Genomic DNA, 21,989 nt, shown 5'->3' on the forward strand with positions numbered 1-21,989 from the left:
GCCTGGAAGACACAACGCAGGGAAGTTTAAATAACTGACTTGGACGCTCCCTCGCTTTGCGCATGCGTATTCAAACAAACCCATTACCATGTCAAACCACAGAAATGAAACAGTTCTTGTGGAAACTACCAGATGAAGTGGTGAATTGGCAGGTAAAAAAAACACAGGCTTTTCAAGCTAGATAAAATTCTCTAAAATACCAGCACTGACCGTGATAATCGACTTCTTGCTCACAAATAAACTTTTTGAGTTAGAGACAAGAAGCATGACTAGCTAACGGCTAGCCGCTCAGCTAATGTAACCGTCAGTTGGCAGCTCGCTGTCTGTTTGGAGCCACCTGACAACGGCTCACATGATCTTAACTACTGCGACCAGCTCCTGCCGACAGCAGGAGAAATATTTTTTTTAATGTGTTTGTGTTTTAGGTGTCGTTTGGATTACTGGAGTGTCGCCGAGGGGCTTGTTAAACAACAAGCCAAAACAACAACAACAACAACAACAACGGCAACACCAACATGTTTGGTAAAAAGAAGAGAGCACCACAGCCCAAAGGCCAGGGCGCTGCTGCAGCCAAGCAGGTAAAAACAACTCCGATAATGTTGGATAAGAGCAGCAGCTGGGGAATTACTCACATTCTTTACAAAAGTAAAAGTGTCATTACACCACTGTAAACACTATTACTACCATTACAAGTAAAAGCCTTACCTAATTAAAACCGCAGAAGCATGATCAGCAATACGTACTCAAAGTAGTTATTTATCGTTTAATAAACAGGGGCAGTACACGATACATATATTGTACCAGATACAGCTAAAAGCTAAATTTCACATGTTGTTCCTGGGCAGAGGACACCAGTGATTCGCAGATTGCAGAAATACAAGTCAGTTGTGGTGAATCGAAACTTTATCTTGAAACAAAGACACAATAAAACACAGTAGGAATAATTAAAAATCAAAACCAAAACAACCCCAGAAACAAACAACAGATAAACAATATGCGTTTACAACCAGTGAGTATACCATCGCCATGTTTCAGAGGGCAGGTGTATTGTGAGCTACACTGAAGTTTTACCATGTGTCTTTGTTTACTGTGGGAAAATTCTTTTGGATATGACTTGGAAAATTCAATAAACAGTTATAAACAAGTGCTCATGAGATGATTAATGGGGTAAGGAAAGTTTATCTTTTGCTTCCTGGTTTCAGATGGGTCTGTTTGTAGACCTGGACCCTGAGGAGATGATGATGGGTATGGAAGAGAATCTGGATGACCCGGACTTAGAGGCTGAACTTGCTGCTATCACTGGAAATAAACCTGCTGCTAGAGGGAGAGCCAAGCAGAAGGGGAAGAGTGAGTGCATTGCTTATGATTTCTAATCCTAAACAATCCCTTTAAACAGTCAGTATTATTTTCCATGATTGGACTAATATCCGGATGAAGCTGAAGGTCAGGTCTGAGGAGCTTTTCTCTTGTATGTTAAGTTGTATTGTGTCATGGAAGGTAAATGAGATCAGAGGTCTGTGCAGACCAGTCAAGTTCCTTGACACCAAACTGGTTTTTACATGGGGGTTTCGGAAAAGTCCTTCCCCAAACTCCCACACAAAACTGTTATCTTTTCCATATTAAAAATCTTCTTTATTGCTTGATGAAAAGTATGACATCACATTTGTCAGGTACAGAGGAATCAGCACTTGTAACACTGCAGATAACACTGTTGTGAGTCCTCTACGAGTTACAATAGACACATATTTTTCTTTTGGCTATATAGAACATTATGATACGATTATGTTACTAGAAACCTCCCGCAACAATGTGTTTCCGCATATTTATTGTTCTGGGAAAGTGGTTATGCCTTATCATGTGATATGTTCTGCCGGTGTCACTTGTAAACTCCCTTGGATATATGACTGTGTGTTTGTGTTGCAGGCCCTTTGCCCATGGAGGACATTGCTAAAATGGCTGATGAGTGTATGAGGGATGTGGATGAGGATGAAGATGAGAATGATGTGGAAGACGACGAAGATCTGTTGGTAAGCGTTTGTGTATATTCATCTCTGCTCTCATAACGGGGTTTGTGCCAGTTTCAGTTCAGGTTTAGATTTCAGGATTTGGACAAGGAGACCATTGTCCGCACACAAGTTTTAAATTAACTAGAATCAATTGCAGTAGCTGTACAAACTCGGTGCAGACATTCAACAAATGTGTTCTATTAATGGTCAAGCCCACAGAAATGAAACTGACTCCATTATAACATGTAAGAAACATTATAAGCTGCAGCAAAACCAGCATTTATTCAGTGCAAAGTTGAGCTGCACAGATGCAAGTGAACATGTCTTAATAGCTATAGTAACCATTATAGATCCACCTGATTACTGGAGGACAAAGAAAAGACATTTGTTTGTTATATGTAATATAATGCTGGAGACAATCCTGAGCAAAGGCTGCAGTAACTGTGATTGCAATCTGTGCCAGCACATTTTACAGGTCACACGTTGTGGTTTAACTAGGCTGATTGATTTGTTGGTCTTAATTTCACCTGCATATTTAGGTTTACAGAACTTTCACTACAGCACGATTTACCAAACTGGTTGATGGAAAACGTGTGTCACTCTCGGTTCTCTGAAAACCAGCCGTAGCTGAATAAGAACAGTCAATGTTGGCTGTTGATCAGTTGCTTTATTTTTCCTCATCAGGCAGAGCTACAGGAAGTGGTGGGTGAGGGGGAAGCTGAGGATGTTGCAACTGTTTCCTCCACATCTTCTGCTGCTGTTGAATTTTCTCAAGTTGAGGTACAACACGTTCTGCTCTCTGCCAGCCATCACATTGACACTAAAATCATGTCACCAAAATTCATGTTAGTTGGCATCATTTTTTGTCTGCTGGTAACGGGAAAGGGCAGACGTGTTTGTCCTCTTTCCCTGCTGCAGCTCTACAGACTCATCTACCTCTTTATATCTTAAACTCTACCAATTTGGATTTACTTTTATATATAACCTCAAAACAGTAGTCGTTTACCTGATTATATGACAGGTAGAATAGATGCACTTGAATATTTTCAATTATTGCTTGTAAATCTAAGCATTCCTGTAACCACATTTCCTGATGCTTATTCCATCTGTGTTTCAGTCGACTTAAAAAGCTTCGAATCCTTAATGTATTTTAAACAAATGATTAAAAGATGAGATACAGATGTGCAGAAATGGCAGTTAGTACTGAATTTCGTTGTATTATTTATATCTCTGACAAATACTTTCCTATCTCAAGCTGCTGTTTTTGCATGAGTAATTTCTTGACCTGACATAGATGTACCAAATGTTGACTGCACCTACCTCTTGTTTTGGTACTACACTTGTTAAGAAGCAGGAAGTAATGATCTCCTCAGCGGCTCCTGGCAGCCTCCAGCACACCCTGGAGGAGAGGGTGGCCATGTACAAGACGGCCTTACAAAATGCCAAGAGTGCAGGGGAGACTTCCAAAGCCAGGAGATTCGATCGAGGTTTGAAGGTGGGTGAGACTACTGCCTGATGAGAAGATATATACTCAAAGTGCAAAATTACAGTAGTGTTTTCGAATAATAAGTTATTGTTATAAAATGGGATTTGTTTTTTGATTTTTTGAAATAAGATTTGTTGTATAAAATAGCAATACGGTCTATTTACAAAGTGAAGTTTCTCGTTGAATTTACTCTTGAAATACTTACGAATGTTTGTTGGGGACTGTTTTCAGCTGTGAATGAATACTTATTTATTAGTGAGTGAGTGAGTGAGTGAGTGTTTCCTGTAAAAAAAAAAAGTACATGGTGTGTTCGTGGTAATTAAGGAACATGTCACCCAGTGCAACACCCACAACACTGATGAGACTTGAATTGTTTTAGGACAAAATGAGCAACAAATGAGCTCTATGACACGATGATATATCAGGACTTGGCTGCACATTTAATACTTGTTAGAAATACAGTGATATAGTATCGCATGTGAAAGTCTTTTGTTATTTGTAATATTTTATGATTTCTTTAGTATCTCTGTTCTGTATATTTCAGTGGCTAAAACATCTAAAAGTAATTTTGCATCTGGTAGATTTGTGGTTGAGACATATAACTCACATACGTCACCACTATGTAAATGGTTGGATTCCAGATGCAGACTTTTCTTGCATGTCATACCTCTGTCCATTTACTATATTCTTTGTCTGGATCTACACTGTAAGATTTAAAGGCAAAATGCCAGAAGAAAAAAAAAACTGTCAGCTTGAAAAGCAGTTTTCAATCTGAAAACAGCTTCCCAATCAGAGCTGAAGACTGTATGTAAATTCTATGAGCAGCACTAAAAATGCCCAAAAGCTACAGATTTGTAGAAACACGAGAGACAGCCTGTCTTTTGGAATGCATTTGTCTGATCACACGGTTTAGCTCCCTGGAGGACTTCATGCTGTTTGTCATCTTTAAATCAATTCTCAGATTTTCATTTCCATCATATAAAATAACATGTGCACATTGTGCATGCCCGCTTGCACACTTTACAGTTGTGTTTTTAATTTGTCTGGATTGAACTGCAGTGATGCTTTATTTATTGAACGTTAAATACTTCTCTGAATTCAATGATAGTGACTGTTACTATTGCTCGCTACAGACTTTGGAGATGATGTTAGCTGCTGTGAAAAAGGGGAGACCTGTGAACGAGGCAGAAATCCCTCCTCCTGTCGCCACCGGAGCCTCCGCCCCTCGGCCCGCTGTTCCTGCACGACCTGCTCCCCCTGTACCCTCGCGTCCTGAATCCACTCCCTCAGATCAGCAGGAGGAGTCGGAGGCCACAACACCAACGCCTTCAGTACCAGAGATCGTCATGCCCACCAGTGAAGAGGAGCAGTCGTCATCCACCACTGCACCCAGTCTGAGCAGCGTCCCATCTCCAGAGGAGCAGAGAGAGGAACCTGCCGACCTGCTGCAGACCACTCAGACGGATGGTCAGTTTGTCTTGGTTTACACAGTTATATCAGTGATAATAGTGGTTATTAGAGAAAGTAAGTTTTGGTTAGACAATTAAAAGCAGGAAATATGTTTTAACTGCAACTGCACCAACACTTTCTCTCAGTGCACCAGTCACAGCAAAGCACAAACTAGGACAACCGCAGTCATCTGTCCACTGTAATGCCTCGGCTACCACATGCTCACATTAAAGCTATAAGTTAAAAACTACAAACACACTTTGAAGATGGTCAAAAGATGAGCCACGGGGATTTGTAACAGTAATATTTGGTCCCTGACAACATAATATTTAATGCTGAAATGATCAGTTGTTTAATGATCACTGATAATTAGTTATTAGATAATTCTTTCTTTTTCAGTTTAATATCATAGAAGACTGTCTTTTGGACTGTTGGTCAGACCTAACAAAACATTTTATCATGTCAACTTACGATGTAGAATTCCTTCAAATAATTGATCAGTCAAGAAACTAATCACAGATTTATTGATTAGTTTCAGCCTTAACATCACAGTGGGTGATTTAAAGGTGTAAACGTCACTGTATTGGTTACCAAAGGTTGTCCATCATAGCAAAAGTAAATAAGGCACGTTGATGCCTAGGATTGGTAAATACCAACAAGGACTTGTGGAGTTTTTATTTGGTCAATTTTTTCCGGTTGGGTATATTTTGGTACAATTGGCAAAATAACAATCCACAAGTAAAACTTTTTTTTCTGTATTGATTTTGCACTTTGTTTTCCAGCACATATCATGCATATCATACACTGACACATTGTAATAGGAATTAAGTCACAGCAAATGGAAAATCTTGGCTTCCTCATATTTATTGTGTATAAGTACTGTATATAATATGTTCACTCACTGAGGAATTTGTTCTCACACATAAATTGGTTTAGTTTTAATCTTTTTGCTTGGAGGTAGATAAGTTAAATGGTTGAGGTGGAGAGATTGTGTTATTTAAAAAGTTGCTTCTGAATATGTAATGAATGTGGCCTTTCTCTGTGGAACTTGTTGTGTATCCTGTGAATCCACAGCCAACGAGGCAACCAAGACGATGCTTTTGGAGAGGCAGAAAGAATACAAGATGGCGGCTCTGAGAGCCAAGAAGCAGGGAGATGTGGAGCAAGCTAAACTTTACTTCAAGACCAGCAAGGTGAGTTACACAACTACAGACTTTGGCGTTTTGTTTAAAACAAAGATAGTGTTTCATGTGCAGAAATGTTTTGCATACTATCTGCTGGCCTTGAAAAGTCTCAAATAAGCCTTACACTTAAGTTACTGAAATCTTAAATATTTTTCTGTCGCCTGCTGTAGACAGGGTCTTAAAAAGTCTTAACTTCAACTTGGTGCACTCTTCCAGGAGTCCTGGTATAAATATGAATCCTACTAAAAATGTGTTTTTTCTGGTGTGTGCCATCTCTTCATCCTAAGTTTATATTATGGTTTTAGCACAATATCAGGAAACTAATGTAAAAGGGGAAATTTGCGTAATAGAAGTCCTGTAGACTAATGTGTAACTGCCTTGTAGAATCTGGACTCTGGATTTTTTATTTTTGTAATAAAGAAAAATGCATAAAAAAAGCATATGATACAATTTCTATTTGTTTTGAGCCAAATAAATAGTTTCAGTTCTTTTTACAGTTCTTTTTATACATGCAACCTGTATAATGAAATTGACAACATACAATATCAGCAGGATAAATCACTAGACACTTCTCCTCATTATTGAATAAAACGTATCGACGCTGAGCTACAACTGTTCCTTGATTGTGTCAGCTACATTTCATGTACCTATGTATCACTCTGAACTAAATACAGTCTGTTGCTTCACATTCCGACCGCAAGATTTCTCAAGTATGTGAAACATGCCAACAATTTGGACGCTGACAAAGACCATCATTATGTTGGACACTGTTGGGATTTGTTGTATTTTTTTTGGTGCAGAGGTTCGACGCAGTGATTGAGGCGTTGGAGAAAGGACAAGCAGTCGACCTGAGTGGCCTTCCTCCATCTCCAGGACAGGGTGAGGAGCCGTGTTATGTCATGTTTTTATTTTAGTAACAGGCTGGCTGTGTGATACAGTTCATCTCATGTTATTGTGTCATAGGTTCAGGAGGAAGCTCTGCTCCAGTGAAGCAACTTTCTTCTGGGCAAAACACACAGGTCACCCAACCGGTTGCAGCAGTTCCAGGTAAAAATAATTCCATCATTTGTGTAGTAACCACATGATCTTGTGTTGTTGAGGCGGCGAAGTGAAGTTTCGTTTTGACCTGTCATGTAGTGCTGTTTCGAGTTCCTTCTCACGTCTCTTAACAGTATTTTTATCAGTCAGCTAATGTCACCTTGAGCTTTACATAAGAGGTGACTTAAAAGACGTGGAAACACACCGCTTGTGTTGTGCACAGCATGTATAAGCATGTCTACAGAGACTGTTTGTCTGATAAAGAATTTTTTTAAAAACTACAAATAACAATACACCAAAACTTTACACGGCAGATAATGAATGATAATGATAATTTGGATTTGTGAATAGAAAAGAAAAAAAAGTGAATAGAACAAATTGAAATTCAAAACCAGTTGACAAAACAAATTTTGCTACAACAGAAGGAGACCAACGTACTAATATGAACAGACTTTGTCTATATTCATCTGTCACACACCAGTAGATGATGGTAAAGCATCAAAGCTGGATACTTTTTGAATTCCAGCCAAATTGCGTCTACAGTACTGAATCAGAGTCTTATTTATTTATTCTTCACTAAGATACTTAGTGCCAAATGTTTTGTACAGATAACACAGCACTGATGAATTTCAGAACATTTAAAACAATACTCAAGCTCAGAGTTAATTCAGTATATGTTTAGTTTTTCTGTTTGGATTAGTTTTTAGGTAAAATCTCAAAAAAAAAAAAAAAAAAGATATATGGAGAAACTATTAGATTGTTAACATTGTCTCGCTTTCTCAGCCCCTGCAGCCCCATCAGCCCCTGCAGCTCCCAAAGACGTACTGGAGGCTCTTGAGCAGAGACGGGCAAAGTATGTGGAGGCGTCGGCTCAGGCTAAAGCCAGCGGAGACGACCGCAAGGCACGAATGCACGACCGCATTGCTAAGGTACACTGAGACTAGACTCCCCTGGTGATATCCTTTAGAGAGCGGAAATGAAATAGTTGTGAGCAGGTTTAGTCCTTCTGTTTATCCCCGAGTTGGTACAGGTATCATAAAAGAGAATAAAGCTGCCACTGTTATCAGAATGGTTTTCTTTTCTTTCCAAACCAGAGATTATGCAACACTTAGAATATCAATTGATTATCGACTAACTAATCGACTAATTGTTTCAGCTCTATGTGAAATATAGGTCAAGGTTTGTTGAACAGGGAAAAAAGTGCAAAGACAGAGAGAAAAGGATCAATCTTTAAGCTGCTGTTTAGTTCTTTTACATATAACAGTTAATAATAACAGTTACCAGTGTTGCAGAGAGTTGTCATGTTAATAATGACATTGACCCCTCAAACTATGCATGGATAAGAACAAACAAAATACTGTAGCATTACCTCTGTTGTCTTAAACCATTTAACGTCTCTCCTCCTGCAGCAATACCAGAGCGCCATCCGAGCTCACAAAGCAGGAAAAGCAGTCGACTTTGATGAGCTGCCAGTTCCCCCTGGTGAGATTCTTTGTTGATTGATGTTTTTGAGTTGACAGTATAATTTTTGAGTTACTTGTAGCTCTGTGAAATTGGATTTGCATTGTGTTTAATGCTCTGTAGTCCCGTGGTGTTACTTAAACTATATAACAACACATTGAGTCTCTGTACCAGTGCCACAAGACATGTTTTTGAAGTTGACCAAAAGATAAAAGTAAATCTAAGGTGTAGTGTTTAAGAACTTTAATCCAAGTCAGAATGAGCATTTTGTTTTTATTCCACAGGCTTTCCTCCAATCCCCGGCCACAAGGCAACAGGAGCTGAGCAGGGATTCGTTGCTGCTCTGGAGGCAGCCAATAAACTCGCCTCTGCTGATGCTGCTGGAGCACCAGATGAAGAAGATGATGAGGAGAAAGAAGAGGAGGTGGCTGTTTTACATGATCATTTTTCCGAGGTCTCTCTGGATAAATTGTTGTTACAGTGTCTTGTGTCTGTCGTAGTCGAAGCCTGCTGTTCCAGAAGAGCCAAAGAAGGTCACGTTAGACGTCTCCACCGCAGGTCATGGACGGAAAAGGACTCCTTCAGCTTCACCCGAAAGATCAGCTGCTAGGGATGGACTCTCGCCAACAGGTCAGTTTCAAAAGTAGAGCAATACTTACCTGATCAACAGAACATTAATCACCTCTATTCTTAAATCAGTAAAAATTGTTTCAGTCATTTTTAAAGCTAAAATGACAAATATTCTCCGGTGTCAGCTTCTTAAATGTGAAGATTTGTTGCTTTTCTTTATCTTACGTAACTCTAAATTAAGAATATCAAACGAACAAACTGAAGACATTACTGTGGGCTCTTTTTTCCTTTCAGAGACTAAACAATTAACCTAATAATTCAAGAAAATATATAATCAATGAATTAATCACCAGAATGATGGATGATTAAAATAATCCATCAAATCTTATCCTTGTAAACAGAGTAAGACAGCTGATTTTATCCGTATGTAGCATCTCTGTAGAGATGAACCTGATGCCCACTCAAAAATACAAGTAATTGTTTAGAAGTGTTTCAGCTTCAATTTTCTTTCTGTCTCTGTCCTCCAGCTGTTCAGCAGCTGGAGTTCCTGGAGGGTCGGAAGAAGCAGTACATGAAGGCGGCGCTGCAGGCGAAGCAGAAGAACGACATGGAGCAGGCCAAGGTTTTCCTCCGCACCGCCAAAGGCTTCGACCCCATGATTGAGGCAGCGCGCAGCGGGAAATCTGTGGACATCAGCACGGTGAGCAGAGAGTAGATTTACTCTGCTACTGGCAGTATATGTTTTGTTTTCAACTGGATCCTTTAATGGTTTACAGGTAGAAATGGACCTTATTCATATCTATCAGTAGAAACTGCATTATTTTCTGACTAATGTTTTAGCCCAGGATAGAGCAAGTGGAACTTTATTTGTTGTATATGTTGGTGCGACCAAACCCATCAAGAAAATGTTATAGAGTTTTAGTAAGGCAAAACAAAAAGTGCATTAACATTTTCACATCTTAACCATTGAAAGAGATCCTGACAAAACATTACGTAATTTACGTGGAATACTTTGGTAAAATCATAATGAACTGAGATCTTCGTGGAGATGAGGTGTACTGACAGCGCTCCTATTCCTCAAAACATGAACAATGGTTGAGGGGAACGCATGGCGCCCCACTGTAGCTGACCATGACTGTGCCATGGTCTGTGCTGTGCCTGCAGGTGCCGTCGCCCCCTGGTGACGAAGACGACGACTTCATCCTGGTTCATCACAGCGACGTTCAGATCTCGGAGAAAGCTGAGCAGGTTTACACACAGCTGGCCAAGATCCTCAAAGAGCAGTATGAGGTAAAACTGCAGGATTAGGGCTGCAAGATTTCTCTGATTACAGGTTAAAATGATGTTTATCAAAACTTGTATTTTGAAGAAAATCTATATTATTGTTAAAAACAAATTCTCACAACATTTTGACTCTTGGACCACCGTTCATGTTTGTCACGTCCCTGGGGAAATGTGGTCATTTTAACAAACTAATAATAAAAGTAACCGTATAATAGAAACAGGATTGTTTGAAACTGAACATTATAGAAATATACAATACTGACATTTTCTACACATCAATTATATGGGGAAAAAAATATGGATTACAACATATTAGGGTTTACAACAACAGACTTAACATAAAAACAGGACTGTCATTTACTGTATCAAGTCTCAGCACAAATCTGAAAACAGGTTTAAATAAATACCTGTGATGTCTATCGTTATTTTCTTTTTATTTTATTTTGAAATGATTTATTATACAAGTAAATGTTTTTAAATGTGTGTGCATGTATACTCTGCCAACACCATGACAGTTTCCAATTTTAGAATTTCCATTGCCAGGAGAAACTTGAATCTCTCTAAAACCCAACATATTTAACTCTCTGATATATTTATAAAATCTCTAAATTAATTCACATCCACAAAAAGTTTATTTTTTCTGTTCCCAGTCTGGTTTCTCTGCACTGATTGTGACTCTCCTGACTCTCCTCCTTTTAGAAATGCATGACTCACTCCAAGCAATTCACGCACCTGGGGAACGTCTCCGAAACTACAAAGTAAGACTCCTGTGTCACTCACAGTTTTCATTCAGCTTAGGTTTATATACAAACTCCAAGCTCAGGTATAACACTGGAACTGGCAACATCACTCTGTGTCCACTTTATTAGTAGTAATTTCTATGCTTTGGTTAATTTGGCTTCCTGAGTAGTTACATCTAAATCTTAAAATACATAGTGAACAACAGCAGCATGATGATACAAAAAAAAAAAAGACCATGTTGCGTTCACTGACTCTGTGTGCTGGCACTTGTATCCTCCAGGTTTGAGAAGATGGCAGAGAGCTGTAAGAAGAGTCTGGAGGTCCTGAAGCTGGCTCAGTCGAGGGGTCTGCCTCCTCCTAAACATCACTTTGAAGAGAGATCGTTTCACACTGTCAGGTGGGCACATTCAGGAAATCTGACATAGATTAGATTATATATAAATTATAAGTTAAAAACTGTGTTGTGTCATTAGTTGTTAAGGTAGAAAAACTTTTAAACTAGCCCTGGTCTAGAATAAGAAGTGGCATGTTTTGTTATGTATTTATAATATTTGAAAGTAGATGTTTGATATATTGTATGTTAATAACTCATCTGTTGCACTGAGGCACAAGCTTTTCTTTCATTTTTTTTCTCAAATATGAATGAAGCATATCCTGTACAGTTGTATGCAGCAAAGTTTTTATAACAGGATGATGCAAAGCAGAGCTCAACATCCACCATGAACTACTTCAATAAACACAAGCTGAAGGTTTTGGAAATTCTGTTGATGGATCTTAAACATGTGCCTAAAAATACCTCAGAACTTGACGTGATCTGCAGCAAGACTGGAGGAAAATTCCTAAATCAAGAATATATAGACTCTCGGCTGGTTGCAAAAAGTGTTAGCAAGCTGTGCGCTCTACCAATGAGGGGCTGACTATGTACTGACTCAGTAGGGCGCCCAAATCTTTACATGCTTGCCACAATTGGAATATTTTTAAAATGTTAAGTTCATGAAAAAAACAAACAGTGCATTTAAACATTTGAGGGAAAGGTTATTGTTAATGTCTGTTGTCTGTGTTCACTTCTTAACGAATATGGAAATGGCCCAAAGGTGTCCAAAAAAAAGACAACGCACACCCTCTGCCGTTGTTGTGGATACAACAGTGAACAAGCCCTCTTGTTGTTTCTGTTTATAGTTTGCATCATTTCCAGTTCTCCAAAAAATGATTTTGCCTTGTATCAAACTGCAGGTCTCAAAGCTTGAGGACATTAAATGTAAAATTTTTAAATATTGTAAATGTTAGCTCTTCTCCAGAGCAGATTAAGAGTTATCTCTGGTGATTGTTTTCTTTGCTGATGCAGTTTTGTTTCCGTCTGTACTCCAACTGTACTCCATCACTTATTAATCACTCATCATGTCTTTTTTTTCTTCTTTCACTTTCCTTCTTCTCTTCTTCCTTTCTGCTTTCCCTCCATTCAGGATATTTCCAGAGCTGAGCAGTACTGACATGGTTGTTGTTATCGTAAAAGGGATGAATCTTCCTGCACCAAGTGGTAAAGAGAACAGTCTAAACATATCAGATCTGCACAGTACAATATGTCCAAACAGGGGCTGCAAGTACATGGTTTTAAATACACCGAAAACTTCTGTTTTAAAAGGCTTACATATAAGTTGCTGTGACCTTAAACTTTCTGTCATTATGGTCGTGTTGACTCTTACAGTTTATTTTTAACCAAAAACTTCACATTCAGTTCAGAAATGAAGGTCTGGTAAAAATAGAAAATATATAAACATTGTTGGAAAAGCACATACAGTTCGATGCTTTGTGATATAAACTTTTCTTCTTCCCTCAGGAATCCAAACAAACGATCTGGATGCTTATGTCAAGTTTGACTTCCCCTACCCCAGCACTGTAAGAGAGTCTGTTTTCTTTTCTCGGCTACCACGGCCGCTGACATGATCATCACCAATGGTAACTTTTTTTGTTTTTGTTTTGTCACCACCAGGAGCAGCCTCAGAAACACAAAACAGCTGTCATCAAGAACACTAACTCCCCAGGTGAGACATGAAGATCACTGTAGGACTAAATACATATTTTTAATTGGGAACTTTATTTTCTGTCCAAAGTACTTTGTTTGCTGAATAAATGTTAGTTCTGCATCTCTTCATCTGTCATCTCTTTCAACCAGAATACAACCAGAGCTTCACGCTGTCAATCAACCGCAACCACCGCGGCTTCAGGAGGGTGGTGACGTCTAAAGGCCTCAAACTGGAGCTGCTGCACAAAGGGTGAGTCACAGACGGATCAGCTCGCTCACGCCGCAGCGCGACACCCTGCCTTAGGTTTAGGACATGAATGTGAGTTCTTATTTAAAGTCAGTTCGCATGTTCTCCTTGTGTCTCCTTGAGATTTCCGGTGTCCTCCGACACTCCAAAGATTTGATCTGATCACGTTGGCAATGAAATATAAAAAAATAATCTTACAAGTCTTCATTTAGCCTTGAACTCAACATAAAATAATCTGAATCTGGAGTCTGTAGGCGTTACTGCATCCGATACCTTTCATATGGAGGAAAAAAGAAAAGATTGAGGTTAACACTGCATCAACTACTGCTGAGGTTATGAAAACAGATGAGGTGAAGCATAGAAATGTACATGTCATTATAGAAGGTAAAGAGTAAAAGAGAAGTAAAAAGGAAGACAAAACTTTAGTGTTTGTTGACAGTTGCAGTTGCCAAAGTACGGCTACATATACAGAATTACAGTAGCTCCTTTTGCACAGTGTTGTCTGTTATTCCTTCCTCATTTCCTTCAATAACGTTGGTGGCTCTCTGTCCCCTGGAGGAGGCCGTGTGGAGCGGTAGAGTTAGACGCCAGCTCGCTCATTTTCTTGCAATTATTACCTGACCTCTCTGGAGATTCGGTTCCACGTGTGAATCTCTTGTGTTTGGCGTCTTCACATCTTGCTGTGCTGTTACTGTTACTGTTGTTGCTCATAATGTAAACTGTTTAATCCAATAAAACAGTAGCAAAGTAGACCAAGAAGTGACCCCCAAGCCTCGATACAGTGTTACCGTACATAACGTAGTATATGCGCAAGGGAAAAAAAGAACAAAACGACTGAACGAGGAAAAATCTGGTGTCGATTGAAAGGCCTCATTAAGAAAATTGATTCCTTCAAAATGTTGTGCCCCTAGCTGCTTCCTAGACGAAGCAGTTACACAGACGGACACAAAAACCGCTCTTCGATTATCGTAGAAGGATATCAGTGTTCCAGGCTGCTCTACATGTAGAGTGAGACACCTGCCTAAAACCTTTTGTTCTGTTGGAAATATCAAGAGTAAAATTAAAAACATTCAGATTTTACTTAAAGGATGTCCAGTGTCTCATTCATCACAAACACTGTCATGCCAGAGTAAAGTGACAGTGATGTTGTTGTCGTTGTGCGTCCCCTCTCAGAGGTTTCCTGCGGAGCGACAAGCCGGTTGGGACGGCCCTCGTGAAGCTGGACAAACTGGAGTCACAGAGTGAAATCAGGGAAATCGTAGAGGTGAGCGGCACTTAGTTTGAAAACGACTGGAACAGAAAAAGAACCTGGAAGAGAGAAGTCAGAGGTCAGAGGTCGTTTTCAGTCCCATTTGAGATGAAAGACGCTCCTGTAAACATCAGTGTTGTGTTTGTCCTGCCAGGTGATGGATGGTCGTAAGCCCACAGGAGGTCGTGTTGAAGTGAAGATCCGACTGCGGGAGCCTCTGAGCGGTCAGGACACGCAGACGAGCACCGAGCGCTGGCTGGTGATCGACCAGTCACAGGTAGCACTAAATTCACTCTGTTGATCTTTTATTATGTAAAAAGACAAACCTGATAATTGTGTAAAACTCCTGATGTTTTTTTTTTAACTTCAAGGTTCTTCTGTAGATGAAGATTAAAGACAACTGACAAGATACAGGTAATTATTTCTACAAGTTAAATGCAGATAGAACATTATTGAACTTAAAGGAATAATTTCACATGTTGGGATTTAGACTTTTTTGCTGAGAGTTACATGAGAAGATTGACAACACATAGAGCCAAGCCAGCTGTTTCCCCCTGCTTCCAGGCTTCATGCTAAGCTAAGCTTACAGGCTGTGGCTTCATGTTTATCCTACAGATGTAGGATACAAATGCAAATGTGCATATTTCCCAAACTACTACTTTAAATGTGTTTAAGAATATGATTGTTTGATAATATGATTTAATACTTTGAATTTCCAGCTGACTGATAATGTGTTTGTCTTCCAGATAAAAGGCACTCAATCAAAAACACTCAGAGGAGGAAGAGGTAGAGAGAGGAAGGCGTTTCAGATCTGACGAGGACGGTCTGCGGTTCAGATTGGACTCAGACCTACACGGGTCTTTGACTTTCTAAAACTTTTGCACATTTGCAAGACACACGAGCTCCCTTTCACACGGCGGTCCACCAGGAGGAGACAGGGAGCTGGTTTACGGTAGGTCAGCTCTGGCTCAGTGACATGAACCTGGAGACTGCCTCCAGTCTGAGGAGCTGCTGTGAGGTCGTGATGCCTCAGGCAGACTTCAGGGCAACAAGCTGAAGGCTCTTTGAGATTTAAGTCAGAGAAAAACAGTTTCCCAAAATGTTTTCCTCTTGCATCAGTGTGGCTCCTGGAGGACGGCAGTGTGTCCTGTGCTAATGTTGAAGGGGCTCAGTGTCGAGCTAACCTGATCCTGCTGCCCGACATGACTTAAGTTAATATAATATATCAAAGAATGTGTACATATTCCTCATATTATACAGCTCTGGTATCTAGAACTGCACCTATGCACTAATACCAAAGTAATCACTGTTGCTGTAAAATCCTGCATATTTGAAAGCGCCTTTAGCTGCCAAACCTGCGACAGTGGACGACACGAGAGGTTAATATATGTGACAAGACAGAAATTGTCAGGGTTTTTTTTTTTTTCTTTTTTTCTTTCTATTGTTTTCCAAACAATTCATCTGCTTCTCAGTGTGAAAACATCAGGCAGACGCAGCACCCTCACAGATGTGTTACAGGAGTAAGCCAAGAAATCAAGCTACTATACAAGGTACGATTATAGAATTATTTTAAAAACCACACTCCCTTTTTGGCACCTTTCACTTTGATAAATCTTTAAACTGTTCTCTTATTTATCTGTGGCTTTAGGTGTGTTAGATTTTCTTTGGTCTTGTCTTGTTTACACTGAACAACACAAATCTGAGCGAAGTTTGTGAGAAGTTTCAGTCTAAGAGAGAAAGCTATTTATTTTATCTTAAGACAGATTCATTATTTAACAGATGATTATGTTAAAAAAGTCATTTCTAAGTACACACCATCTACTCGACCATAATATCATCCTTTTGGGAAATTCATTGAATTCATTTGATGAGCATATGAAGCTGGAGTCAATTAGCTTAGCTTAGCATAAAGTTCAAAAGCACACCCACCAACACCTCTGATGCTCACTGACTGACACGTTAAATTTAATTTGTTAAATCTGTACAGACTGAGCAGGTGAGCGAAAAAAAAATGTAAACGTGTGGAACCATCTTTGAAAACTATGCATCAGTTCTGTAACTTGGGATTAATCCCTTTGTGCTTTAAAGGGTCAGTTCACCCAAATTACAAAACGAAATTTAACAAATAGTTTGTAACACATTACAATGTAGTTAAAAGTAGTGGTGTATTTGTCAACAACTAACCTCTTCTGTATGCATCCAGAAGTGGAGGCAATAAAATTACAATATAGTAAAACAGTTATAATATTTTTAAAAAAGTATCATAGAAGACTGCACAGTAGAATTTAGCCTCTTCCAATCACGTTAATAACGTAGTTTGTCATTTATTTTCAGACCAATGACCAGACGAGCACGACACTGGCACTAATAGAAACTACAGCACTTAACCCATTTTGTTCCGAACAGAAGTTTAAGTAAAAACAACACAGTGAAAATATTAATACTATTTTCTATCATTCAGTGAGTGTTAATTAAATAAATCACTGTTGTTTCACATTCACAGTGCACTTAACGTTACCTGTAGGTAACCTGCTACAGGTCACAAGATACAGTGTAACACTGGTGGAGGGCTGAGGCCGAGCACTCGTCTGTTTTACGTTTTCAAACTGTCTCAACTTCTTACTTCAACACAGTGGATGAACATTTAAAGTGAAAGATCCGATAAGGGATCCAAAATGTTACCTGCTGCTAGAACTCATCCCTCGCTTTAGCCTCTTTCAGCATATTGTTTTGGTACCTACACCAAACAACAGACACGTTCAGAGACGAGCTGGTGAACATAGTAGAGACCAAAAATAGAGCTAAAAGAGAGAACATAAATTTGTCAGAAACTAAACTGGCCAAATAAAATCTATTAATAAAGCTGTAAGTGAGAAAATTGAGACAAGATGTGATTTTTAAATAGTAATTTGAGTGAACTGACCCTTTAAAGTTTCAACTACAGCATTGAAACAAATGCTGACAAAAGAAGCCATAAACATACTGAGCCAACTACATGAATCCCATTTCCAACAGGTTTACCTCAACTTTGTCTGCAACATGATTTAGTTGCCAAACGTGACAGTGGTCACAACATTTCGTTTCTCTTCTTTGTTTTTATTCTGTGCAGCACTATTTTAGGAAAACATCATGAATCAGTGCAACTGACAACTGACATTAAGTTAACTAAAAACATTGTCCTAATTGTAACTAATTAAAGCACATTGTCACCAATCATTTTATTTTGTGTTGTAATATCTGGATCATCTTCGTGTTTACAAAGATCAATGATGTCGCGTTATATAGATTTCCAGAAACGATACGAAAGAATCTCTGAAACAGAAACGAGAACTTATTTTGTTTTTAATTATGGACTGAATTTCTCTATCCTGCTTAAAATGTTCCATTAAAAAAATACCTTGTTTTAGTTTTGCACTGAAGTATTTTCTAATACTTGTTGCTTTCTTTGAGTAAAAAATCTGATTTAGAAAAAAATTAACCACTCATTTCAATTTTCTATAAGTTTTTATTTTACATATACTACAGTTTTTTTGTTTCATAAAGACCACTTTTCTTGACATTTGTAGTGTAAAGAAAGAAAAACATGTACAGGGTTTTTGGCTTTTCAAACATTTTTGACCAATGTTTGTTTAAAAAAATAATAATAATATTTTAACAAAACCCAGACAATGAAAACTGAAAGAGTGGGTTGTTTTCTACGTTTCATCCACAAACTAGAGGATACAACTGTTAAAATGCAAAGTTGATTTGCTCTCTTCACTGTTTTCAAGCTCGTTTCTGTTTGCATGCAGTGTTATAGGTTTGGATAGTAACATCTTACAACTGAAGACAAAAAAATAAATGCTACTTTCAGTCAGACAAATTGCACCTTTTTTTGGATTTAGGACATATTGCACACGTCAGATAATGCCAGAAATAACAATTAACATAAAACAGGGAGTCTGAGAAAATAAATCCTTGAAGTCTACTCTTCATTTATGCTAATTTTTATAAAAACGGAACTGCTGAACGTCACACAGTGAAGACACAGTGATTCAGCGACACCAGCTCTGGTATGATCACAGTAAATTAACCCAGAACTGGTGACTTTTGACCTCAACATTTTAATCAGCTTTACTAGAATTACTTTGCTACAGTAGCTCCTAAAATACTTCAAATTGAGTAATAAATTAATACAGAATACCTACAGGTCTAATTGAAACTGGAAGCGTCGGCTCTTCTGCAGATTTTCATGTGATTGTCTGATTCTCAGTTGTGATGACGAGATTTGCTCCAATAAAATGCTTCAACAAAAACCTCTGGTACTGCACTGGCAGTACTTTTTGCGTAGCCCCTTCTGGTTTTACATGAGCATGATTAAAGATGCAGAATGAATACTGTTCAGAGCATGTCCACTTGACACGGTGGGGTTTTTGGTGATTAGTCTGGTCGGAAACAAAAACACATTTTGCAGATTTGAACAGAAACAGGGAGGAATACATTCTTAAGATTTTTTTTTTTCCAGGTCCACATTGCTGAGGGAGAGCACAGCACAGTACAGAGCGGGGGGGCGGCTGCAGGTAGACCTCCAACAGCCTGATCTGTTTATAGATACACAAACAGTTGAGGCCTTTGAAGACAACACATCGGTGATCTACAGGGTTTCCTACACAGGTCTGCAAAGTCTGGAGCAGGATGGTGATGATTTCAGGTTTTTGGAAGGATGATCAGTTGTAGAAAATGTGAGATGAAATACATTCAGCTTCAAGTCGATCTTGCAGGAACCCTGGATCTTTAGACACTGAACGTTTCAATTGGAAAAACTTTAGTCTTCCACAACACAGTGGCAGCAACCCCGACGCTCGCTTTATCCCTCCTGTAAATGGCTTAGAATCCAGTGCACTGCTTCTGCAGTTTATATATATATTTATATATATCTTTACATCTTCAACAGTTATTCTCTTTGTATGATTAAAAAGACGCCAAAATAACTTGAGAGGTTTTTCTAACCACTGCTGGACGAAACACTGCGCGCTGATGATTCTGAAGTTGATTGATGAGATTAAAAAGTTTTCCCTCTTCTGCTTTTTCAGCTGTATTTACAGATTGTTTGAGTTTATCAATAAAGCATTGGAACCTTTTGATCAGCTGTCTACCTAAGGACAAAAGAGCATCTTTCTGACTTCAGAGTAACAAGTGATCTTATTTCACAGCAGGAGTCTGTGACGGTCACTTCAATAATACTGTCTGTCAGTGGGATCTCTGGAGGCTACAGATGCTATATAATATAATGGAGGAGAAATTGTTCTGCCTACAAAAATATGTACAAGTCAATGGTTCGTCCATGAAGTAAAGCATCTGGTGATTGATGAGTAAAGCTTAAGAGATGAAGCAGAGATGTTTTGTTTTTTTTTTCCCTTGATGAGTTGCTGCTGCAGGCACTGAGCACCACGGTGCAAAAAGAAAAAACAAAACACAAAAAACAAAACGTAATCACCACACAGAGAAACCTTCTCCCTCCTCGTTCGATGATTTCAAGTTTTCCTTGTTAACGTGACTTCAGAGAAAACTTCCAAACTTTTCAGCGGTGGATATGAGTCTCCCTTGAAAGAGCATCCGTGCTACACAGAGGCCTTTGAGTTCAGTGCTTCAGGACCGCTGGCTGCCACAGTGACGTTGGACTGACGGGTGATTTAAGAGGCCGTGGTGCTACGCAACACCACCGCTGGAGTCGGACAGTGGGTGCGTCCGAATACCCACACATGCAGCCGTGTCACAGCAAATACTGATTTGATTTAGGTGTTTTCTGTTTAGTTTATCAACTTCATTCGTACAAAATGCAGTAAAGTAACACTGCCTTCAAAATAATAATAATGCCATGAATAGATTTGGGTGCCTCTTTGTTGCTTTTTCAACAAAAACCAACGTCCTTGTAACCTCACAGCGACAGGGGAACTGCAGCTTTTGAAAAAAGTAATTATTATTTTATCACAACCAGCAGTTTCTGTAGTAATAAAGGAATATTCTATTGATCACACAGATCAATACGTTTCCCTGCCATTCAGCATCAAGTTATGACTTGCATTCACGCACCATGGTTTCATTTAGAGCTTAGTCGATAACAGGTCGATTAAAATAGCCAAATATTTTGATAATTGATTCATCGTTTAAGTTAGTTTCAAGCAAAAGTTGATGTTCCATGTTCTCAGATGTGTTTTTACAGTAAACAAACATTTAATGATGCCACTGAGCTCTAGTAAAATTGTGGACATTTCTCTGATGTTTTTTTAAGTAAATCTAGAAAATAAACAGATTGACTGATGATGAAAATAATCGTTAGTTGCAGCTTCAGTTTTGTTAATTTAATAATTCATTTAAAATCACCAATGGCAGGGCTACTTGTTAAAGCTCTGGTCTCAAACGCTTGATTATTACAACCCAGAGCTAAGAGTATCTCACAGTTCATCACGGTCTGTCTCTGCCAATAAGCGGCTTAAAGGACGACAATCAACTCACATGACTGATGTTTGTGGCATTAACATAATGGCCAACAGGCTCCTGGCTAATCTAATAGATCAGTGCAGTGTGGGTAAAAGGACCGACCCAGTGTGATCGAAGCACCTGACAGGTGAGGTGAAAGATGCCACGTGACAGATGACCCTGCTCTGAGCTTCCTCGGGCCCCAGGCGACCTCCAGAGCACAAACGACGGTGGTTGGATGCATAGGTTTGACTTTTGAGGAATGCTACCCCACCTGGCACGGCACAGTTTTCTGGCTCTTTTGAAGTGCAAACGGTTGAAGGGAGATGACGGAGGGATGGAGGACCAGGCTGTGAGATGATGACAGAAGGTTAAAGAAGAAAAAGAAGAGAAAAAAAAGAAGATGTTTGGAGGTGGGAGCTCCAGGTTGTCGGGATGTGTCCGGCTCCTAGGAGATGATCTCCAGGATGTAGAAGACCAGCTCCATCACCACGGGGCCCTCGCTCAGCTGACACGCCCCACTGTGGATGACGGGGATCAGAGCGCTGTCCAGGTCGCTCAGGTACTGAGGCAGGAGCGGCTGACCGTTACTTCCTGCCAGGTAACCCACCTGTGACAACGAAGACAGACAGTAGACAGAATTCTAACCACGTTTAGAGTTACAGTAAATCATCACTTTTTCCTCAGGGTTGATAATGTTGTTTTGTTTTTATATAATAATATGATATATATATATAATATATCAGGGCAAAGGAATTTATCATGTAACTGCAGGAACAGCCTGAGTGATGC

The 21,989-nt window shown here is 39.2% G+C and overlaps 2 protein-coding genes across 6 annotated transcripts in view; one reads left to right on the forward strand and one right to left on the reverse strand.

Annotated features, from left to right (window-relative positions):
* The first annotated feature begins 73 nt into the window (after positions 1–73).
* cc2d1b (coiled-coil and C2 domain containing 1B) lies at positions 74–19,033 on the forward strand. Of its 4 annotated transcripts, none has more exons than XM_023410898.2 (26): positions 74–152; positions 426–578; positions 1,203–1,347; positions 1,924–2,027; positions 2,691–2,786; positions 3,355–3,501; positions 4,626–4,959; positions 6,016–6,134; positions 6,926–7,004; positions 7,089–7,172; positions 7,947–8,092; positions 8,573–8,645; positions 8,909–9,048; positions 9,125–9,254; positions 9,722–9,894; positions 10,359–10,484; positions 11,178–11,236; positions 11,500–11,616; positions 12,683–12,756; positions 13,057–13,115; positions 13,210–13,261; positions 13,393–13,492; positions 14,663–14,753; positions 14,893–15,015; positions 15,110–15,152; positions 15,485–19,033. In XM_023410898.2, exons 2-25 carry the CDS (start codon positions 516–518, stop codon positions 15,119–15,121), a joined length of 2,646 nt encoding a protein of 881 aa, XP_023266666.1. In that variant the 5' UTR covers positions 74–152; positions 426–515; the 3' UTR covers positions 15,122–15,152; positions 15,485–19,033. The 4 variants fall into 4 exon arrangements, with proteins under 4 accessions (XP_023266666.1, XP_087031410.1, XP_087031409.1 ...); XM_087175284.1 differs by having other exon boundaries at positions 7,965–8,092; XM_087175283.1 differs by having other exon boundaries at positions 3,358–3,501.
* Positions 17,165–21,989, reverse strand: part of zfyve9a (zinc finger, FYVE domain containing 9a) — a 36,783-nt gene continuing 31,958 nt past the window's right edge. For both annotated transcript variants that reach the window (XM_023410897.2, XM_023410895.2), the window contains exon 19: positions 17,165–21,807. In XM_023410897.2, the coding sequence (XP_023266665.1) occupies positions 21,646–21,807 (162 nt within the window). In that variant the 3' untranslated portion in view covers positions 17,165–21,645. The remainder of the gene's footprint in view (positions 21,808–21,989) is intronic.

The sequence above is a fragment of the Seriola lalandi genome, unplaced genomic scaffold (assembly GCF_002814215.2).
Source record: "Seriola lalandi dorsalis isolate HSWRI2012SDOR001 ecotype SW California unplaced genomic scaffold, Sedor1 jcf7180002054441, whole genome shotgun sequence".
In the NCBI taxonomy this organism is placed as follows: domain Eukaryota; kingdom Metazoa; phylum Chordata; class Actinopteri; order Carangiformes; family Carangidae; genus Seriola; species Seriola lalandi.

Coding starts and splice junctions, on each gene's coding strand:
- cc2d1b (XM_023410898.2), top strand. CDS start 516: ATGTTTGGTAAAAAGAAGAGAGCACCACAGCCCAAAGGCCAGGGCGCT. Junction 11,617..12,682: donor AGATCGTTTCACACTGTCAG/GTGGGCACATTC, acceptor CCCTCCATTCAG/GATATTTCCAGAGCTGAGCA. Junction 13,262..13,392: donor CAAGAACACTAACTCCCCAG/GTGAGACATGAA, acceptor TCTTTCAACCAG/AATACAACCAGAGCTTCACG.